Source organism: Xiphias gladius, chromosome 14 (genome assembly GCF_016859285.1).
Source record: "Xiphias gladius isolate SHS-SW01 ecotype Sanya breed wild chromosome 14, ASM1685928v1, whole genome shotgun sequence".
NCBI lineage: Eukaryota > Metazoa > Chordata > Actinopteri > Istiophoriformes > Xiphiidae > Xiphias > Xiphias gladius.
Window position 1 is genome coordinate 17,566,203 of NC_053413.1, and position 21,495 is coordinate 17,587,697.

A 21,495-nucleotide genomic window follows, 5' to 3' on the forward strand; every position below is an offset into this window, starting at 1 on the left:
TCATTTAGGGTAAAGTATAATGATTTCCATTACATAAAAACATCTCAAAACATTTATCTGCAGCCAGAGACATCAAGATAATCAAGAAACTGGAGGATGTGGAGGTGATGGAGAAGGAGAGTGCTGCATTCGTCTGTGAAATCTCACACGATGAAGTGGACTCTCAGTGGTACAAAGGAAGTACTAAACTCAAAGTCGGTGACAATATCAAGATGAGACAAGAGGGTAAGGTCTCTAGCAATTAGAAAAAAAATAATTTATTTACCAGTGCATTGATCCAATGTTATAGAATTTACCTGAACAATGATTATGACCAATAATGACAAGTGTTACTGCAAGGTTTTTTTTGTCTTATTCCAGGCCGAACCTATGTACTGCTGTTTAAGTCTGTTTCCCCAGAAGATATAGGTGAGATTAAATTTACAGCTGAGAAGGCCTCTTCAACTGCCAAACTTAAAGTGAAAGGTAAACAAATCATTGTGTTATGTACTGAGATCACATAACAACAAATACTGTATACATTTATTGTTGCATGGATTTGATTACCATTATGTTACAATGATCAGATATTGTTGCAAATGGATTCTTTATTAATTTTGACAAAACCTGTCAGAAATTTGCAAATAATGAAATATTCCTGTACATTTGAAATCTCACTTTTCTCTAAATTTTAAATAAGTAAGCTGCTGGAATTTGATCAACATGCTATACAGAAGTCGGATCATGTTTGCATGCAACCTGAAAATTCCAGGCTGAGTTGTAAACAGACTCAACGTTTCAACTGGTTTAGTGAGCCAACTGTAAAAGGTCACGCTAAAGTTTAATGAAATGTTGTCTTGCTAAAAGAGTCGATGCAGTGCATCATTCTGATATAATTTAGTCTGGTGAGATAGAAAACCCAGTTGCAGCTTGCATTTACATCGTTATGCCTCATTGATGCCTGATGGCAAAGGGAACACAACTCTTTTGGTGTCCTCCTTGCAGAGGTTTGGGATTATTGACCAGGGTTTTTTTCATAGCTTTCTTTCTTGACTGATTGTAGGTAAGCATCTGTTTGATGGTTTATACATAGGGCATCAATGTTCCAGTGATTTTGGACATTCAGGGGTCATTTAATGATTAGATATCCCTAGACATATGAGAGAAAATCCACCCCAAATTATGTTAAAGGTACAAAATCTATAATAGATTAGTGGCATACTTTGCTATAAGGTGACCATAAGTTGCATCAGTTAGTGTCTTGCTGGATCCAATCAAACAGCAACTGATCTATAAACAAAAACTGACTGGCACACAGTGATATTTATTTAATGTAGTGTGTCATTATAGTCTCTTGCTATCTGCTTTAGCTTTTGCAACAAATGTTTGAACTGATGATGCATTAATGTGCCATTACATTTCAGCCCCATTTGCTCTTGCGCTAACATAATTAAATTATGAACATTGCCTGTCCTGGCATACATGATAGTTTTCATTGATTCAGTGTTATTGTTACTGTAGAGCTGCCTGTCAAGTTTGTGAAGAGACTCAGGGATAAGATAGCGATGTATAATCATCGTGGTCATCTTGAATGCCAAGTGTCACGTGCCAGTGCAAACGTGAAGTGGTACAAGAACAAGATGGAGATCAAACCCAACAAGAAATATGAGATCAAAAGTGAGGACGTGTACCGAAAACTCACCATCAATGATGTGGAGTCTGGGGACGAAGATACATATACCTGTGATGCCACTGATGACAAGACATCCTGCAAACTGCTTGTAGAAGGTAACACGATGGAGGATGACAAAGGTTAATTGTAAACTTAGTGTCAGGTTTAGCAATTTTAGGACATTTATGTGTATGACTGTGTAAATACATATACATAGTCTAAGTATTTACACAAAACAAGCCATCAGACTCCCAGTCAATGAGGTATCTGTTTGTCTGTCTCCCTGTCTATTTATCTGAAATGATTAAGTACTGTGCTAATAGTAAATATAGGAACATCATGTTAATTTATTTCTAGGCTATTTTGCAAAGAGCCCGACCCACTAAATGAATGAACATAGATATTGGTATTTCACATTATTTGTTTCAGAATGACATTAACAAAACAATTACCACTGCAGGGGAAGTAACCAATGCAGGTGTTTTCAGTTATTCTATAGATTAGACATGTGCTCAGGTTGAAGTTTGACGGAAAATACGTGAGGTCATTGCAGTTAAGTCCATGGACAAAGAATAGACCTTTTTCACGGAAGAAATTTCACAGTAGCAAAAGTACAGGTGTTAAAAATAAATTTAATGATGGCTGACTTCCACTTAGCTGCTTGGTTTTGTGCTGGCATTGTGCATGCTAGCTCACTGTCACACTCATGGTTTACAAGGACACTTGAATAGAAAGGAGCTATTATTAATGCTATTAGTAACACCTGTGCTATTCTTACTATGACAAGTCAAAATGTTTGCTGTATTCCTGTGCTAGCAAGTGCAACAAAACACACAGGAGTGAGATGTCATATCAGCCAAAATTCATGAAAGCAGCTGTGTGGTACCACAAGTTTATAGAGGCTTTAAAATAAGACAAAAACATTATCCTAGCAGAGGAGTTACACTGGCCATTAATTTGCACTGCATGGACAGTTACCGTGTTATACTTTATGATGCATTGTTTTTTCTTATTTCAAGTCAAATGTGCAATTTCAAACACATTTTTGATAGTGGATTATCATAAAAGAAAGGATAAAGGAAGTTCATATTTGACTATTGAAATACCAATAGTAAGCTTGGAAGAGATGTGGGGACATGGTGCAATTGTTGGTAGTCTACCTTTAAATAGTAATCATATGGTGGGTATTATTAAACAAATCACTTTTGGGTTATTATTGCTATATGATTTAGACACTGCTTACGGACCCATTGACCAATAACTACTACAGTTACAAGGACCAATAGCACAGTTTGTATACCAGAGCTAGGTTAATAAATAGGCCAGGGCAATATGTTGGTTGATATTAGCTGTATATTATCTGTATTGTATCTGTTTATATGACGATAAGTATTAGTAATTAGTTATTGCAGTACAACAATGCCAAATTAGGTTTTAGGTAATTTAGATATAGTGTCTTCAAGTTTATTTTTCAACTGTAATTAATTAAAGTAATTATCCTGCTCATTAGGTATCTTTGTCAGAATTGAAAAATAAATCTAAGGTATTCATATCAAGATTTGTTTATGTTATGTGTTTATGTTAAAAAAATTATTATTGCCGGATATAGCTGTTGTCAGATTTTTTTTTAACTTCCAAGTATCAGTATTTGCATCAAAAATCCAGTATCAGTCAGGCTATACATTACTAAAGAATATTTTTCAAAGAATAATATAATTTTTAAAAATTTTTTCCTACCTCTTAGAATGACAAAAATCACAGGTGCTCACTCATGTCTTACCTATCTCAAGCAGGATTTATGTTCCTGCAAGTTGGCTTTTACAGCACGTGAAAATATCTGATGCCATTTCTTGATTTCTCACCACTAGTGTTTGACAATAATGTGGAATGGATTTGCAATTTCATTTGGGTCTTAAAAAGGGTTAAACCAATGGTATGGTCCATTGTTATAAATCAAAATAACTTTTATTTTATGAAATAATTTCACTGACTTCTAACTAAACCATTCTCTTTTCATGACCCCTTCAGAGCAGTCCATCAGCATTGTGCGGGAGCTTAGTTCAGTAGAAGTGACAGAACCCTTTGCAGCTGTTTTTGAAGTTGAAATCAGTATGGAACTAGTGAAACCTCCTATATGGACTCTGAATGGAGTTGCTGTCCAAGAGAGTGCTGATGCTGAAACGGAGAAAGAGGGCACTATGCACCGTCTCACTTTCAAAAAGACCAAAGCATCGATGACAGGACCAGTGCAGTTTACAGCTGGGAAGAGTAAATCTCTTGCCCAACTCACAGTCAGAGGTAAATGTGTTCAACCGCATGTTAATACAATAGGTGCTTATAATCATTCATATATTGCAAATCTACTGTATGCAAATATTTCCAGCAAAATTCTGTTAAATCTAATCAGATATTGTTCCTCACATTTAGAGCGTCTGCTTGAGATTGCTGAGCCCATCAAAGATGTGAAGGCAAAGGAGAAAAGCTCGGCCATATTCACCTGCAAGTTCTCTGCATCACCCAAAGAGGTTAATTGGTTTAAAGGTCAGGTACCACTGGCAGCATCACACAAGTATAACATGAAGCAAGATGCTACAAGGGCTCAACTTACCATTCAGAGGTTAACTGAGGAAGATGGTGGAGAGTACCGCTGTCAGTCCGGACCAGCTGAGACCACAGGCACACTTACTGTTGAAGGTACAGTGTGCACCTTTGAATACCACAGAAAATACAACAGTTATGCATTTTCTCATTAAAACATCACATAAAGCATCTGTTTTCGAATGGTTTTGGACTAAAGTGGCCTCCTACTAAAACCACTGTCTGGTTTCTCCTGTCCAGTGCGTGAAATTAAAATCACCAAGCACATGGCTGACACAGAGGTTGATGAAGATAGCAGTGCAGTGTTCATATGTGAGATTAACTATGCAGATGAAGGGGCAGAGTGGCTTCTGAATGACAAGGTGCTGTTCACTAATGAAATCAACACCATCACTCATGAGGGGAAGGTTCACAAGCTCTTATTGAAGAACTTGGCACCTGATGATGGTGGGACTATCACCTTTAAAGTACGCAAGGTGACAGAGTCTGTTACACTTAAGGTTAAAGGTAAGAACTGTCACTCACTATCTTTTCAAGCACACAAAAAAGATTTCTCACTTAACTTGATGAAGGGAATCAAGTTTTTCAGTAACATGACATTTCATAAAATCAGTTTACTGCCAAAAGCCAGGAGTAATCAGATTACTTTAGTCAGTATAAATGCTGTCAATGAGGATACCCAAAAGGAAAAAACATACTCATAAGCCATTAATGACTTTCTCAATTGCCCTGCAGAGAAGCGTGCTGTGTTCCTCAAGTCTCTAGATGATGTCATTGGAGAGGAGAAAGGCATGATAACTCTGGCATGTGAGGCGTCCAAGCCCAGGGTTTCTCCCACATGGAGAAAAGAGGGTAAAGTCTTGAAGGCCGGACCAAAGTATGAGCTTCTTCACACAGGCAAGTCTTTGGGACTGATCATCAAGAATGTTACCAAAGACGATAATGGGGAGTACAGTTGTGATCTTGGAACTGAGGTTTCTAAAGCAAAGGTTACTGTAAGAGGTTGGTGCTGTTTTTTGAAGTATACAGTTTTACAGTGTTTACCTGGATACATATTGTTTTGTTTGACATTTTCACCACCTTATGTTCTCTGTCCCATATTTAGAGATTGGCATTGGAATTACCAAATGGTTGAAGCCAGCTGAGGTGAATGAGGGAGAAACATGCAGCTTTGAGTGCATCCTGTCTCGTGAGAGCACTGATGAGTGCTCGTGGACTCTTAATGGCCAGATCATTTCAAACGGGAGCCGTTTCAAAGTCACCAGTAAAGGCCGCAAGTACATGCTAAGTATTAAGGATGTCACCCCCGCTGATGCCGGTGAGGTGGTCTTCAACATTAAAGACCTGAGCTCAAAAACAACATTAACAGTTGAAGGTAAGCCACTTATCTACTTTTAAGAGGCCTAGACAAAGTTACAAAAAGATTAAGGTGTTAAAATAAACATGCCATCATCCCTCGGTGCAGGTAGAGCTTCATCTGTGTCCAGAGGAATAGAGAATGTTAGTGCTGTTCAAGGGGAAGAGGCTGTATTTACCTGTGAGGTGACACAGGCTAGTTCAACTGTAAAGTGGGCCAAGGAAGGCAAAGCCATCAAAAAGAGCCAGAAATATGACATCAGCCAAGAGGATAAGGTCATGAAGCTCACCATCCACAATGTCTCTGCTCAAGACTCTGGCGAGTACAGTTGTGAAGTTGTTGGAGGTGCAACCACCAAAGCCCAACTGGAAATCAAGGGTAAGACTGAAATTACTTTACTTCCATCTTACTGAAGTTTTCATCTTTGACTGTATGAGCATTTAAGAGACTTACCTGTATCAACACTTGTTGAGATTCTGGTTAAAAAAAGCCAATATCTTAAAATTAGAATCAGTTCATCTGTAGTTTTATTTTCTGAAATCATAGAGAAATCCTTTAATTTCCAACTGTGCCTACAATTTTAATGATGTGGTTCTCTTTTGACAGAGCCAATCCATAAATTCACGGAGGAACTAAAGGACAGCCAAGCAGATGAGAAGAGCTCTGTGACCTTGCAGTGTGAGACAGCTCAAACCCCTTCCATGGTGATATGGCTTAAAGGTCACGCAGAGATCAAAGCTGGAGGTCGATATGAGATGTCCCAGAAAGAGGGGTTCTTAACTCTCACCATCAAACGCTTGGAGGAGAAAGATACTGATATCTACACTTGTGACGTAGGCACTGCTAAGAGCATGGCACGGGTGACAGTCAAAGGTAAGGCCTTAAGTGTCTATGTATACAAGTTTGGGGTAAGTTTTTGTCTTCCATAGCTGATTATCTTTATGAATTCTGTTTAAAGAGTTAATTGAATAAACATATCTAGAATGTCTTACTTTTGGAAGATATGATAAGGGTATAGTGTGCAAAACAATTGTTGCTAAGTCACTATTACTTAGCAGATGCTAGTTTTTCATCCTTTTTTATAGAATAAAATTTGTTACCATTCATACATTAGTATAGAATATGGACCCTCAATATCAGACATCTGAAGTGGAACATTTTGAAGAATTAATCTGAGACAATTCAACCGCTAATGTATTTTGCATGTTTTTTTTTAACATCTACCAAAGGCTGTCAAAATCTAAGGTGCCTGTATTCAGTATTATTTTGCACCTGTCTGAGTTGGTTCATGCCAAAGGAAGTTAATGCCATATTAACTTACCTCATAGTTTGGTTTGGTTTCACTTTAGATGCCACTCTGTGATTATTGTGGAAAAACCACAGGATGTTCATAAGTTTTGAAGGGGAATCTGCTACATTTGTTTGCCGTGTCAGTCCTACTGATCTGCCTAATGTTTAGTTATGCTTAGGTCACACCCATCTACAGCCGAGCTCCCTCAGTGATATTCAGATTCTAGAGGGAGGTATCCTTTCTCTTACTGTAAGAGAGCTGACACCTAGGGACTCAAGCACTATCTCTGTGGTTGCTGGGGATCAGAAAGTATATGCATCCCTTGTTGTCAGAGGTAACTTATACCATTCCCAGGCACTTGCAAATCTACTTAAAGTGTAGATTTGTCAGAAATGCCATTGTAGAATTGTTACTACATCTTCTGTGTTTTCCCATAGAAAATGGTTCTCAGTGTCTTCATTTGTGAGTGTATTAGTGAAGGATCTGCTTTGCCCTTGTGTTAGCTCCATTTCTATTCTCTTTGTCTTTGGATTTGTATGACTGAGAGACTGTTTGCACATCCACAAATTGTAAACAACATCCATCAGCATGTGCAAATGTTTCCAAGTGACCTGTTCCCAAATGTATTGTCTTGTTATGCAAGGACTGCTCACTCTATAAATGAATGTTTCCTATGTTGGTAATCCTTTGTGCATTTCAAAAAGGATTTCATCCTGCAGTATTGTATAGCCCAACCTAGAATAATGTTTGGATTACAAAGGCTAATGTTGGACAACAGGAGCATGTCATCATCCATCATCTTCACCTCTAATCATTTTCTATCCTCCATCACAGCCCAACAAACTGCAACACCCTGTTACATACTGTATAATCAACTCATTGTTCATTTTATTTTAGCCCTGCCTGCCAATTTTAAAGAAAAACTTAAGAACCAGGATAAAAAAGAAGGGGAGACTGTGACACTTTGTTGCGAATTATCAAAACCTGCGGCCGACATTAAATGGAAGAAAGGCTCTGAAATTCTCAAAGCTGGAGAGAGGTATGAGATGAAGCAGAGGCACACCTCTTTGGAACTTCAAATTAAGGATTTGAAGGTTGAAGACAGTGGAATGTACTCTTGTGTGTGTGGGGACCAGAAGACATCTGCAACTCTGAAAGTCAATGGTATGGATTCATGAAGTTTCTTTCAGCAATGTTTTGGAAGGTTTTATACTTACAGAAACGAGTGATTATGTTGTATTTCCCAAAAGAGTTCCACTTGTGTTGCCTTCATTGTGTTTTGTTAAAACTTTTGTCAAACAATTTACTTCACCTAATTTTGACCAGTAACGAGAATTTGGTTGTATAGAATTGCCGCTGATCTTCATACAAAAGTTGGAGAGCCAGGAGGCTGAGGAGGGAGCCAGCATCACTCTGCGCTGTGAGCTCTCTAAACCTGGAGTCCCAGTGGAGTGGAAGAAGGGAACACAGGTCCTGAAGTCCGGAGAAAAGTACCAGATGAAGCAGAAAGCCTCTGTGAATGAACTCCTGATCAACAAAGTGGTGCCAGAAGACAGTGGAGACTACAGCTGTGTGTGTGGAGACCAGAGGACCATAGCCAGCCTCAAAATCAACGGTAGGAAGAAGATTTTTTAAGAGCTGGTCCATGGAATTTTTTTTAGAAAACTGTACAGAGCCATGTATAGTAAGAACATATAGAGACATGTTTGTTTTGGGATCCACATCCTGTCATGGATTTCAAATTGGTCATGATTGTTTATTGTGTTCTGTGTTTGACCACTTATACACATATGTATTTTTTTGTGTTGTATGTCATGGCATGCCACTGATGCTAATCAAATAACAAATGCTCAGCCCAACCAGTGACCTTTAAACAGAAGCTGGAGAGCCAGGAGGCTGAGGAGGGAGCCAGTATCACTCTGCACTGTGAGCTCTCCAAACCTGGAGTCCCAGTGGAGTGGAAGAAGGGAACACAGGTCCTGAAGTCTGGAGAAAAGTACCAGATGAAGCAGAAAGCTTCTGTGAATGAACTCCTGATCAACAAAGTGGTGCCAGAAGACAGTGGAGACTACAGCTGTGTGTGTGGAGACCAGAAGACCACAGCCAGCCTCAAGATCAACGGTAGGAAGAAGATTATCAAAGAGTTAGTCCTTGGAATTTTTTTGAAAAACCTTGTGCAACAGGTTTTTGCGTGTACACATTTAGACATATTTATTTTGAAATCTACATGACATTGTGGATTGCACGTTGTTAGTGTTTGTCTTTGTGTTCTCTCTGTTTTATGCGTTACACATTTTAAAAAATATTTTATGTCATGACATGACATTGACTACTAACCAACTAATAAATCCTCAGCCCAACCAGTGACCTTCAAACAGAAGTTGGAGAGCCAGGAGGCTGAGGAGGGAGCCAGCATCAGTCTGCGCTGTGAGCTCTCTAAACCTGGAGTCCCAGTGGAGTGGAAGAAGGGAACACAGGTCCTGAAGTCTGGAGAAAAGTACCAGATGAAGCAGAAAGCCTCTGTGAATGAACTCCTGATCAATAAAGTGGTGCCAGAAGACAGTGGAGACTACAGCTGTGTGTGTGGAGACCAGAAGACCACAGCCAGCCTCAAGATCAATGGTAGGAAGAAGATTTTTTAAGAGCTGGTATATGGAACATTTTTAGAAAACTGTACAGAGCCATGTTTTGTAAGAACATATAGAGGCATGTTTGTTTTGGAGTCGACATGCTGTCATGGATTGCAAATTTTTTATGACTGTTTATTGTGTTCTGTGTTTGACCACTTTTACACATATTTATTTTTTGTTTTGTATGTCATGGCATGCCACTGATGCTAATCAAATAACAAATGCTCAGCCCAACCAGTGACCTTCAAACAGAAGCTGGAGAGCCAGGAGGCTGAGGAGGGAGCCAGCATCAGTCTGTGCTGTGAGCTCTCTAAACCTGGAGTCCCAGTGGAGTGGAAGAAGGGAACACAGGTCCTGAAGTCCGGAGAAAAGTACCAGATGAAGCAGAAAGCTTCTGTGAATGAACTCCTGATCAACAAAGTGGTGCCAGAAGACAGTGGAGACTACAGCTGTGTGTGTGGAGACCAGAAGACCACAGCCAGCGTCAAAATCAACGGTAGGAAGAAGATTTTTTAAGAGCTGGTCCATGGAAAATTTTTAGAAAACTGTACAGAGCCATGTATAGTAAGAACATATAGAGACATGTTTGTTTTGGGATCCACATCCTGTCATGGATTGCAAATTTTTCATGACTCTTTATTGTGTTCTGTGTTTGACCACTTTTACACATATGTATTTTTTGTTTTGTATGTCATGGCATGCCACTGATGCTAATCAAATAACAAATGCTCAGCCCAACCAGTGACCTTCAAACAGAAGTTGGAGAGCCAGGAGGCTGAGGAGGGAGCCAGCATCACTCTGCGCTGTGAGCTCTCTAAACCTGGAGTCCCAGTGGAGTGGAAGAAGGGAACACAGGTCCTGAAGTCCGGAGAAAAGTACCAGATGAAGCAGAAAGCCTCTGTGAATGAACTCCTGATCAATAAAGTGGTGCCAGAAGACAGTGGAGACTACAGCTGTGTGTGTGGAGACCAGAAGACCACAGCCAGCCTCAAGATCAATGGTAGGAAGAAGATTTTTTTAAGAGCTGGTCCATGGAACATTTTTAGAAAACTGTACAGAGCCATGTATAGTAAGAACATATAGAGACATGTTTGTTTTGGGATCCACATCCTGTCATGGATTGCAAATTGGTCATGATTGTTTATTGTGTTCTGTGTTTGACCACTTTTACACATATGTATTTTTTGTTTTGTATGTCATGGCATGCCACTGATGCTAATCAAATAACAAATGCTCAGCCCAACCAGTGACCTTCAAACAGAAGTTGGAGAGCCAGGAGGCTGAGGAGGGAGCCAGCATCACTCTGCACTGTGAGCTCTCTAAACCTGGAGTCCCAGTGGAGTGGAAGAAGGGAACACAGGTCCTGAAGTCCGGAGAAAAGTACCAGATGAAGCAGAAAGCCTCTGTGAATGAACTCCTGATCAACAAAGTTGTGCCAGAAGACAGTGGAGACTACAGCTGTGTGTGTGGAGACCAGAAGACCACAGCCAGCCTCAAGATCAACGGTAGGAAGAAGATTATCAAAGAGTTAGTCCATGGAATTTTTTTGAAAAACCTTGTGCAACAGGTTTTTGCGTGTACACATTTAGACATATTTATTTTGAAATCTACATGACATTGTGGATTGCACGTTGTCAGTGTTTGTCTTTGTGTTCTGTCTGTTTTTTTTGTTACACATTTTAAAAAATATTTTATGTCATGACATGACATTGACTACTAACCAACTAATAAATCCTCAGCCCAACCAGTGACCTTCAAACAGAAGTTGGAGAGCCAGGAGGCTGAGGAGGGAGCCAGCATCACTCTGCGCTGTGAGCTCTCTAAACCTGGAGTCCCAGTGGAGTGGAAGAAGGGAACACAGGTCCTGAAGTCCGGAGAAAAGTACCAGATGAAGCAGAAAGCCTCTGTGAATGAACTCCTGATCAACAAAGTGGTGCCAGAAGACAGTGGAGACTACAGCTGTGTGTGTGGAGACCAGAGGACCATAGCCAGCCTCAAAATCAACGGTAGGAAGAAGATTTTTTAAGAGCTGGTCCATGGAAAATTTTTAGAAAACTGTACAGAGCCATGTATAGTAAGAACATATAGAGACATGTTTGTTTTGGGATCCACATCCTGTCATGGATTTCAAATTGGTCATGACTGTTTATTGTGTTCTGTGTTTGACCCACTATACACATATGTATTTTTTTGTGTTGTATGTCATGGCATGCCACTGATGCTAATCAAATAACAAATGCTCAGCCCAACCAGTGACCTTTAAACAGAAGCTGGAGAGCCAGGAGGCTGAGGAGGGAGCCAGTATCACTCTGCACTGTGAGCTCTCCAAACCTGGAGTCCCAGTGGAGTGGAAGAAGGGAACACAGGTCCTGAAGTCTGGAGAAAAGTACCAGATGAAGCAGAAAGCCTCTGTGAATGAACTCCTGATCAACAAAGTTGTGCCAGAAGACAGTGGAGACTACAGCTGTGTGTGTGGAGACCAGAAGACCACAGCCAGCCTCAAGATCAACGGTAGGAAGAAGATTATCAAAGAGTTAGTCCATGGAATTTTTTGAAAAACCTTGTGCAACAGGTTTTTGCGTGTACACATTTAGACATATTTATTTTGAAATCTACATGACATTGTGGATTGCACGTTGTCGGTGTTTGTCTTTGTGTTCTGTTTGTTTTTTTGTTACACATTTTAAAAAATATTTTATGTCATGACATGACATTGACTACTAACCAACTAATAAATCCTCAGCCCAACCAGTGACCTTCAAACAGAAGTTGGAGAGCCAGGAGGCTGAGGAGGGAGCCAGCATCACTCTGCGCTGTGAGCTCTCTAAACCTGGAGTCCCAGTGGAGTGGAAGAAGGGAACACAGGTCCTGAAGTCCGGAGAAAAGTACCAGATGAAGCAGAAAGCCTCTGTGAATGAACTCCTGATCAACAAAGTGGTGCCAGAAGACAGTGGAGACTACAGCTGTGTGTGTGGAGACCAGAGGACCATAGCCAGCCTCAAAATCAACGGTAGGAAGAAGATTTTTTAAGAGCTGGTCCATGGAAAATTTTTAGAAAACTGTACAGAGCCATGTATAGTAAGAACATATAGAGACATGTTTGTTTTGGGATCCACATCCTGTCATGGATTTCAAATTGGTCATGATTGTTTATTGTGTTCTGTGTTTGACCACTTATACACATATGTATTTTTTGTGTTGTATGTCATGGCATGCCACTGATGCTAATCAAATAACAAATGCTCAGCCCAACCAGTGACCTTTAAACAGAAGCTGGAGAGCCAGGAGGCTGAGGAGGGAGCCAGCATCACTCTGCGCTGTGAGCTCTCTAAACCTGGAGTCCCAGTGGAGTGGAAGAAGGGAACACAGGTCCTGAAGTCCGGAGAAAAGTACCAGATGAAGCAGAAAGCTTCTGTGAATGAACTCCTGATCAACAAAGTGGTGCCAGAAGACAGTGGAGACTACAGCTGTGTGTGTGGAGACCAGAGGACCATAGCCAGCGTCAAAATCAACGGTAGGAAGAAGATTTTTTAAGAGCTGGTCCATGGAAAATTTTTAGAAAACTGTACAGAGCCATGTATAGTAAGAACATATAGAGACATGTTTGTTTTGGGATCCACATCCTGTCATGGATTTCAAATTGGTCATGATTGTTTATCGTGTTCTGTGTTTGACCACCTATACACATATGTATTTTTTTGTGTTGTATGTCATGGCATGCCACTGATGCTAATCAAATAACAAATGCTCAGCCCAACCAGTGACCTTTAAACAGAAGATGGAGAGCCAGGAGGCTGAGGAGGGAGCCAGTATCACTCTGCACTGTGAGCTCTCCAAACCTGGAGTCCCAGTGGAGTGGAAGAAGGGAACACAGGTCCTGAAGTCTGGAGAAAAGTACCAGATGAAGCAGAAAGCCTCTGTGAATGAACTCCTGATCAACAAAGTTGTGCCAGAAGACAGTGGAGACTACAGCTGTGTGTGTGGAGACCAGAAGACCACAGCCAGCCTCAAGATCAATGGTAGGAAGAAGATTTTTTTAAGAGCTGGTCCATGGAACATTTTTAGAAAACTGTACAGAGCCATGTATAGTAAGAACATATAGAGACATGTTTGTTTTGGGATCCACATCCTGTCATGGATTTCAAATTGGTCATGATTGTTTATTGTGTTCTGTGTTTGACCACTTATACACATATGTATTTTTTTGTGTTGTATGTCATGGCATGCCACTGATGCTAATCAACTAATAATCCTCAGCCCAACCAGTGACCTTCAAACAGAAGTTGGAGAGCCAGGAGGCTGAGGAGGGAGCCAGTATCACTCTGCACTGTGAGCTCTCCAAACCTGGAGTCCCAGTGGAGTGGAAGAAGGGAACACAGGTCCTGAAGTCCGGAGAAAAGTACCAGATGAAGCAGAAAGCCTCTGTGAATGAACTCCTGATCAACAAAGTGGTGCCAGAAGACAGTGGAGACTACAGCTGTGTGTGTGGAGACCAGAAGACCATAGCAAGCCTCAAGATCAACGGTAGGGGGATTAGTAATTTGAACATCTACTGTACATAAAGATGTGTCCATAATATTAAAAAACTAACCAGTTTCTTCCATTTTGTGTTGTAACATATTTTTTATTTTTGTCACTGCAACAAATTTATTGTTCAGATTTAATCACCGATTATTTTAAACATTGATGTTGAATCGAAAGGAAAAATTTCACTTTGATCATTTGATCCTAGAGGACTTGTATTGAAGAGCTTGCCTTTGCTATGAAATGTCTGTCACTTTGTTGTTGTTGTTGTTGTTGTTGTTGTTGTTGTTGTTGTTGTTGTCTTGTGTCTGTTTGCTGCTTCATAAAATATCAGCTTTCTCTGGGGATGTCGAATGACAGATTCATCACATGTTTACTTCACATTGTATGTGGTGAATCAGTAGGTTGGATATCTTTGCCCAGGCTGCTTTTCTGCAGTGTTCTCTGAGCTGAATTTTGATCTTTTCTCTGGAAGATTTTCATCACTTCTTTCAGTTTTTCTTTTCTCACTTCTATTTTTTTAATACTTTGCATTTGAGAAAAAAAACCCAAGAAGGTTGCAGCAAAAACTGGCTATAATACCAAAAGCAGAGTCATCTTTTCACAATACACAGTTTGTCATTTTAGTTGACATTGCTGTTCTTTTGTGTGTCTTATGTTAAGTTTTTGTTTCGATCGGTAGTAGTGTTGACCAATGACAATGTATGTATGTTGATCCATAAACACTTTTAGTCTATTTAATCAGACAAGCCAATTGATCTTAGTTTATCCACAGATGTTATGGCAAGTTATGGCCCTTGCTGATTCTTGAAATTGTTGTAATCTACAAGTTCTGAGCCATTTAGTAAGGTGATATTTAGTTTTTAGTCTTTATGGTAAAGAACTATAGATAATCACGTTACAGCGTTCTGAATTTATAATTGTTTTCTCTTAGCTGTGAAGTTGTCAGCTCCTCTTTCAGCTGCTATACTGCAATCTAAGAGGCAGGAGACCAAGGGAACAATTGAAGGTATGGAAGGAAGAGGGCAATATGCTGGCTTGACTTTCAGCTCTATGTACTCAGTCCATCTTGATATTGGCCTTTGTGTTGCAATCTGCAGCCTGCCCTTAAATTTGGCCTGTACCTTGTCGCTTATACACTGTGAGATAAAAGTGTTCTTGTAGCATTATTTCTTTCTAGTTTATGTTGTGGGTTGTAGTTTGCTTTTTCTGTAATGGGATTGACTTTGAATTTCCATGTCAGTCTTTTTCCACAGTTTTTTTATTTGCAGTATATGTAGCAAAACCAGCAAATGTGAAAAAAAAAAGAAAGAAGAAATAACCTTTGTATTTGTGCCAATTGTGCTGGTAGCATGTTAGTTTGAGAATGTTCATGGCTCAATTTTATATGTGCATAATTTACTTGTGTGTGGCATGGTGCATTGTTCTTTACATTATATTTGGCTGGAAAAGATTGAAGGTCTTTGAATTTGTGGCAGTTATACAGGCTGTGCTCCGGGGCCCATATTAAATACTGTTGATCTGCCAACATCACTGGTTGCTGCCAATACACTCTATGCAGCACTTCTATGCCCATGTCATATTTTCAGCCAAGACCCTTGAGGCTTCGTCCATAGCTGCTAAAGACAAGCACAAGAGGCAGGAGATAAATGAAACAGTAGGAGGTAATTTTCTGATGATTATCAGCTTTGCTTGTTTATTTAGCCCTTGTGCATTTGTAATTAATCATTGTGTTCAATGCATCGCTTTGTTAAATGGAAGACAAAAGTGAGAAACTGGCTGAGCCTTGGATGCTGACTAATGTTATTAGACAGAAACGTGTTGGTTAATGAAATAGCTTACATTGTGTGGGATTGCTTTGAGGCTAAATATGGTTTTACCCTACCTTTTTATTTTTTTACCTAAAAGACGCTATTTCATCTGCCTGCTGGTAAATGTGGCTTTTTTATTCACCTGTTAAATGTCATGGTCTGTGTCATTTTTGGTGCTTGTGCTACTATTGCAGAAAAAAATGATTATTTCAGTCTAGACATCTGTGGATTTCTGTGGTCTCTGGGTTACTGGGTTACTGTTGCATGGAGGATGACATATTGGTATGGAGACATGTCTTTGATCCCATCAGCTGTTTTTTGTTAACCTTTAAGACTCATTGATTGTAAGACTTGAGTATTACATGTAGTAATGTTGAGTTCAATTTCATAGCTGTGACTCTTCCAACAACTGGACAGACTCCTAAACAGCAGCTCCTCAAACAAGAAATTCAGAAAGATTCACCAGAGCTGAAAGAGGGAGGCGGAGGTAATGAGACACATGTTTGCATGGCTTTTGTCGGCTACTGTGACATCTGTCAACACTGGAAACGCGGTTTCCATTTGTTTTATTTTGGATGTAATTTCAGGCTTGTAGAAAAACACACTTAAAACCATATAACTGGAAATATACAGAGGCAGTAGGCAGTTCAGTTTGGATTTACTGTCTGTGAAGCTTATTGTGTTGACTGCTGAAAGTTGGAAATGTATAAAGAAGCTTGCTTTTGTTTTCTTATTAGCACTCATTGTTGCTATTCTCTTGGTTCCATTTTGTGGTAAATATTGTATTTTGTCCAGTTGTTTTAATGCCTTGTTTACTGCATGTCTGTGTTGAATGTGGGACATATTGATGCCACAGTATATTTTTATGGCACTATGGCAGTACTGGTTTGGATTGTTGCTCCATGTTGGACTGCTGATAAAAATCTGTGAGAGAAGGGAAGAGAGAGGCTTTAATTGTTTTTGCTTGCAGCTTTATTGATTTTGATTGCTTTCTGTTCTCAGAGACATTGCTTATTTTCGTTTGGACACTTATTGGGGGGACATCAACAAATTTAATGTGAAATAAGGACAACTGTCAGTTTGCCAAGTTGTAAACAGGCGACAGTAAACTTGGTTTACTGGGTCATTTGCGACTGTCAGTGTTTTACTGGCTCTGGTTGGCAGTTGACCTCAAGTTACTCATCACTGTAAGAATGTGAGGTTGATGTCGTGTTTTATCCCAGTTGAGACGACTGCTAGCGGAATATCTGTCAAGCAAGATACCCAGAAGCAGGGGACCAAAGGGCCAGTAGAAGGTATGGATGGATTTGAACTCTTTCTTGGCTCACTGCTTCTTCAATGTTTCCTGCCACATCCCTCATGCTTTGTGTTACTAAATGCAGGTGTTCTTGGTCTGCTGATGCTTTCTACTTTCTGTGGTGTAATAAGCTTGTTAGATCTTTGGCTGTAACTTATTTTTGTTGCGAGGGGTGAGGGGTTGGCAATTGATAAAAATAATTTAATGTAAAATAGTTTTTAAAGTTAGGTCTACAGAGAGCCATAATATGAATACAGGAAAATATGGTATAATGTTGAATTATATTGGATATTGTGTTAATATCTGGCCACAGCTGCTATGTAATATTTTTTACTTACACTGCAGTTAGTTGTGTTTCTTTTTGTTAAATGTTTTTGTTATTTGTGGCTTTTAGTGGAAGTGACATGATTGAAGACTGCAGCAAATAAAAGATTTGGAAGCAGCGATTATCATATGCAGTAGATAACTGTCAGCATGTTACACAAGACATGCTTCTCTTTGAATCATACAGTATATCATGGCTTGTGATGCTGTGGTTGCGCTTGACTCCGTTTATTGGTGTGCTCTTTGGTTCATGAATGTTTACCTTATTTAAAAGCTCCATTCATAGGTCAGTTATTGCAGTTAGTGATGATACAGTATGATCCATTTCATTTTCAGCAATGTGTGGTATTAAGGTGAATTAAATTATGTAAGACATAAAACGTGTACTCAGCAAATGCTTACTGGATTAATAGACTCTGAAAATGAGATTAGTGGCTGTTGGCTTTGTGGGCACCATGTTTCAGGTATAATCAGGTTTAAATGTTTCATCACAGCAGAGAGGCCATAAGTTGCTCCAGCAGCTGTGACATTACAGACTAAAAAGCCTAGCTATGGTAGGTATGATCCCCATTTCTAATGTTACCCCACGATACAGAATAGTATAATTTTTGAGCTGAAATCTAGTCATCCATGTGGTTGTTTCTAGTTCTCATTTGTCACTGTGCTACTATTGTATCTTGTTGGAGAGAGCTCTTGGTCATGGCACTGTCTTGTTTTTTCATGTGTTGCTTTATTCATTGCATACTGCATGGATGTATCACCTTCAGTGAAGTGAGGATTTTGACTCTTTTGTTGCTGCCAATATCAGACAAATTAAAATCAAATCTCTGTGGTATTTTGATGTCTTGGACATTGTGGCTCTAAAATGTATGTGACACATTGCTTTTAATTTGTTGTCTGTTAGTGAGTCCAGTTTATGTAAGTTGAATTAAAATCTACGTTATTAGATATATGTAAGGTATGTGGTAGTTTTATAAAGAACTTCCAAGAGTACATTTGTAATGAGTAAATTGGGTTCTGTTTTCTATTCAGTAGGTTTTTTTGTGTGCTGGAGTTTTGTCAAAGCACATGCTGTGATAGCATATGCTACACATCCAAACTGTTACGATGTGACATAACATCTTCATGTCCTGAGAGTTTTGTCAACAGTCTGGCTCATTTGTTCTTGTTCGCTCATGAGTTGGCAATTCCATATTGGCAGTTGCATTTAGTCGTATCTTTTTTCCATGTTTTTGTATGCTGAATATTCAGTTTGGCTTATTGTTGCTCACTTTGTATTGACTTGTGAATGCCAGATTTGATGTATTCTGGATTGTTGTCGTCTCCAGAGAGGAATAATTAGAGCTATGTTTGACAGACTCGTTTAATGCTTAGCTGGTCCCCTGTTTTGAATGGGAGCAGGGTGCATTGGCTGTGCATCAGCGTTGTTGCAAGTATGTATGTGTGGATGTTCATAGCATATAAAGCAGGCATACATTTTGCTTGTTCCATTTTCTGTTTTTGTTTTTACTTAGAAAGTATGCTTGGTCAGGTAAGCTAAAAACAAACATATTTTTTACATAGCTTACGGTAATCTGCATCTAGCATCCAGTCTGAAAGCCTGTGGGTTACACCAGGTACACATCAACACTTTATCTAATGTATTCAATCCCCAGTTCTTCCAGTCATAGTCATTCAAGACCTAGAGAGCCAGGAGGCTGAGGAGGGAGGTAGTGTTACTCTGCATTGTGAGCTCTCTAAACCTGGAGTCGCTGTCGAATGGAAGAAGGGAACTCGAGTCCTGAGTTTTGGAGAAAAGTACCAGATGAGACAAACAGGACTCAGATATGAGCTACAGATCTACAAATTGAGACCCGGAGATACAGGAAACTACTCATGCTGTTCAGAGGACACTATAAGCTCAGCCTCTCTTGCAGTAAATGGTAGGATTGAGACCATGTCATCATCTCAAACTGTTTTCTTCTTACTTAAGTTTTTTCTTTTTATTTATTGATTCATTCTTCTTTATTTCACTGCATTTCTTCATCGCCATTCTTGACCTGCAATGCGGATAAAAATATGGTTATTTCTTTTCATCCATCAGCTGCCCCAGTCACATTTACAAAAGAGCTGGAAAGCCTAACGGCTGATGAAGGGGACAGTGTCACCCTGCATTGTGAGCTTTCTAAACCTGTTGTTCCTTTGGAATGGAGGAAAGGAGAACTTGGTCTTTGTCCTTGTACCAAGTATGAAATTAGAGAGACAGGACAACTTGCCACACTAGTTATCCATGATGTAGGCCCAGAAGATTCTGGGAGTTACACATGTGACATTGGTGACCATCAAAGCACTGCACAACTAGTTGTGAAGGGTACGCCTGCTAGAAACTCCTTGCAGTGGAGATACTTGAGGTGCTTGTTTAAAAGACTTGGACTATGGACTACTTCAATATTTGGGACCTCTCTTAAACTAGAGATAAGTAACTAGAAAGGACTTGACCTTTTTATTACTGTATATATTAAAAATTGAATATAAGGTACTTACATATTAGAAGTATGAAAAGATAAGCTTTTACGTTATTTAATGTTAGTTAATGTTACATCAAACCAAAAACACAGGGGAGGCTTTTCGTTTCTAGTACTTTAGTTATGCCCAAGTTATGTTGGACTGTCACTGACTGTGATGAGGATGACTGTGTAATGGGATATGACTCGACTTCAGGTATAAGACTTGAGACTAAGAAACTTGGACATGTATGACTCACTTCCAACTCTGCTATTTAGTTTTTGACTTGACACAGCAGTTTTATGTGTTAGGTAGGTTATACATTGTGCCGGCTTTCTCTCAGTTTTCCTAATTTTTTTTATCTCACTTCCTCCATTTCCTCCCCTGCAGCCCAGCCTGTTCTTTTCAAAACCCAGCTACAGAACCTTGAAAGACAGGCAGGGGAGATTGCTAGTCTTCGCTGTGAGACCACAAAACCAGGAGTCAGTGTGGTCTGGAGCTGTGGTGACAGTGTGCTGGAATCCAGCAGCAAGTATCACCTGAAACAGGAAGGGACTGTAGTTGAGCTTGTCATCTATAAACTTCAGGGAGCTGACTCAGGAGAATACTCCTGTGATACAGGCAGCCAGAGGACTTCAGCTGTCCTCAATGTGCAGGGTAGGGTCTGTCTATTTAAGACTGTTCTTTTCATGCACTCTCTGGAGCCACGTCTTTCTGCGTGTCCTTCATCACTCCGTCTTGTTGATTGTCTTCTCACAAAGCAACACTTGAGTGTGAAGTGCATCCAACTTTCATCCGAAGATCTTGTTTGAGGTCTTCATGACTGCATTTAAATGTTCAAGTATTATTTCTCATCCCACGTGTGTTCTTGTTTTGCCGTTCACTATTTTCAAAGCACTTGTAATTATTCACACACTCTGTTGAGCTTGATCACTGATCTCATCTCATCATTTATGCCTGTCTCTGTTCTCTCTTCATAAAAATTAACACACCCTACTCTGTTGCTCTTCACTTGGTACTACTCAAATAACGGCTTGACAGAAATCTTTATAAATTTAGTCACACTTTGATCACAGTCTGCACAACTTCAGCTATGTCTTTGTCAAGCACATGTTCATTTCATATAACAAATATGTAACTACTCTGCTGAACTTTGTTTGCCGAACAGAGGTTGAGGTTACCATACTTAAATTCTTGGAGAGCTGCATTGTATATGAGGGTGAAGATGTCCGCTTTGAGTGTCTGGTTTCTCATGCGGAGGCAACTCTGGCCCAGTGGAAACTCCAGGATGTCCCACTACAGAATAATGAAATGAACCTGATCAAGGCTGAGGGCCAAGTACACAGCCTCACACTCAGAGGTGTCACCACAGCTGACTCAGGAACAGTCACTTTCACAGTGGGAAACCACACTTCCACTGCTTCTCTAACAGTCAGAGGTAAGAGAAACATTTAGCCCTTTATTTCTTAGGATAAGAATCTGCTGCCTCTACATTAACATTTGGACTTCTTCTGTTCTTTCGTTCTCT

At 39.7% G+C, this 21,495-nt stretch overlaps 1 protein-coding gene across 17 annotated transcripts in view; it reads left to right on the forward strand.

Moving 5' to 3' along the window:
• Positions 1-21,495, forward strand: part of obscnb (obscurin, cytoskeletal calmodulin and titin-interacting RhoGEF b) — a 62,657-nt gene that overhangs the window by 17,150 nt on the left and 24,012 nt on the right. For 11 of the 17 annotated variants that reach the window (XM_040142833.1, XM_040142816.1, XM_040142818.1 and 8 more), the window contains 25 exons: positions 64-225; positions 361-465; positions 1,501-1,767; positions 3,680-3,949; positions 4,079-4,345; positions 4,490-4,756; positions 4,985-5,251; positions 5,355-5,624; positions 5,715-5,984; positions 6,213-6,479; positions 7,795-8,061; positions 8,246-8,512; positions 8,752-9,018; positions 9,253-9,519; positions 9,757-10,023; positions 10,261-10,527; positions 10,766-11,032; positions 11,267-11,533; positions 11,772-12,038; positions 12,271-12,537; positions 12,775-13,041; positions 13,280-13,546; positions 13,785-14,051; positions 20,358-20,624; positions 21,136-21,405. In XM_040142833.1, coding sequence (XP_039998767.1) covers positions 64-225; positions 361-465; positions 1,501-1,767; positions 3,680-3,949; positions 4,079-4,345; positions 4,490-4,756; positions 4,985-5,251; positions 5,355-5,624; positions 5,715-5,984; positions 6,213-6,479; positions 7,795-8,061; positions 8,246-8,512; positions 8,752-9,018; positions 9,253-9,519; positions 9,757-10,023; positions 10,261-10,527; positions 10,766-11,032; positions 11,267-11,533; positions 11,772-12,038; positions 12,271-12,537; positions 12,775-13,041; positions 13,280-13,546; positions 13,785-14,051; positions 20,358-20,624; positions 21,136-21,405 — 6,420 coding nt within the window. The remainder of the gene's footprint in view (positions 1-63; positions 226-360; positions 466-1,500; positions 1,768-3,679; positions 3,950-4,078; positions 4,346-4,489; positions 4,757-4,984; positions 5,252-5,354; positions 5,625-5,714; positions 5,985-6,212; positions 6,480-7,794; positions 8,062-8,245; positions 8,513-8,751; positions 9,019-9,252; positions 9,520-9,756; positions 10,024-10,260; positions 10,528-10,765; positions 11,033-11,266; positions 11,534-11,771; positions 12,039-12,270; positions 12,538-12,774; positions 13,042-13,279; positions 13,547-13,784; positions 14,052-20,357; positions 20,625-21,135; positions 21,406-21,495) is intronic. The other 6 variants (XM_040142827.1, XM_040142830.1, XM_040142823.1 and 3 more) reach the window with 5 other exon arrangements.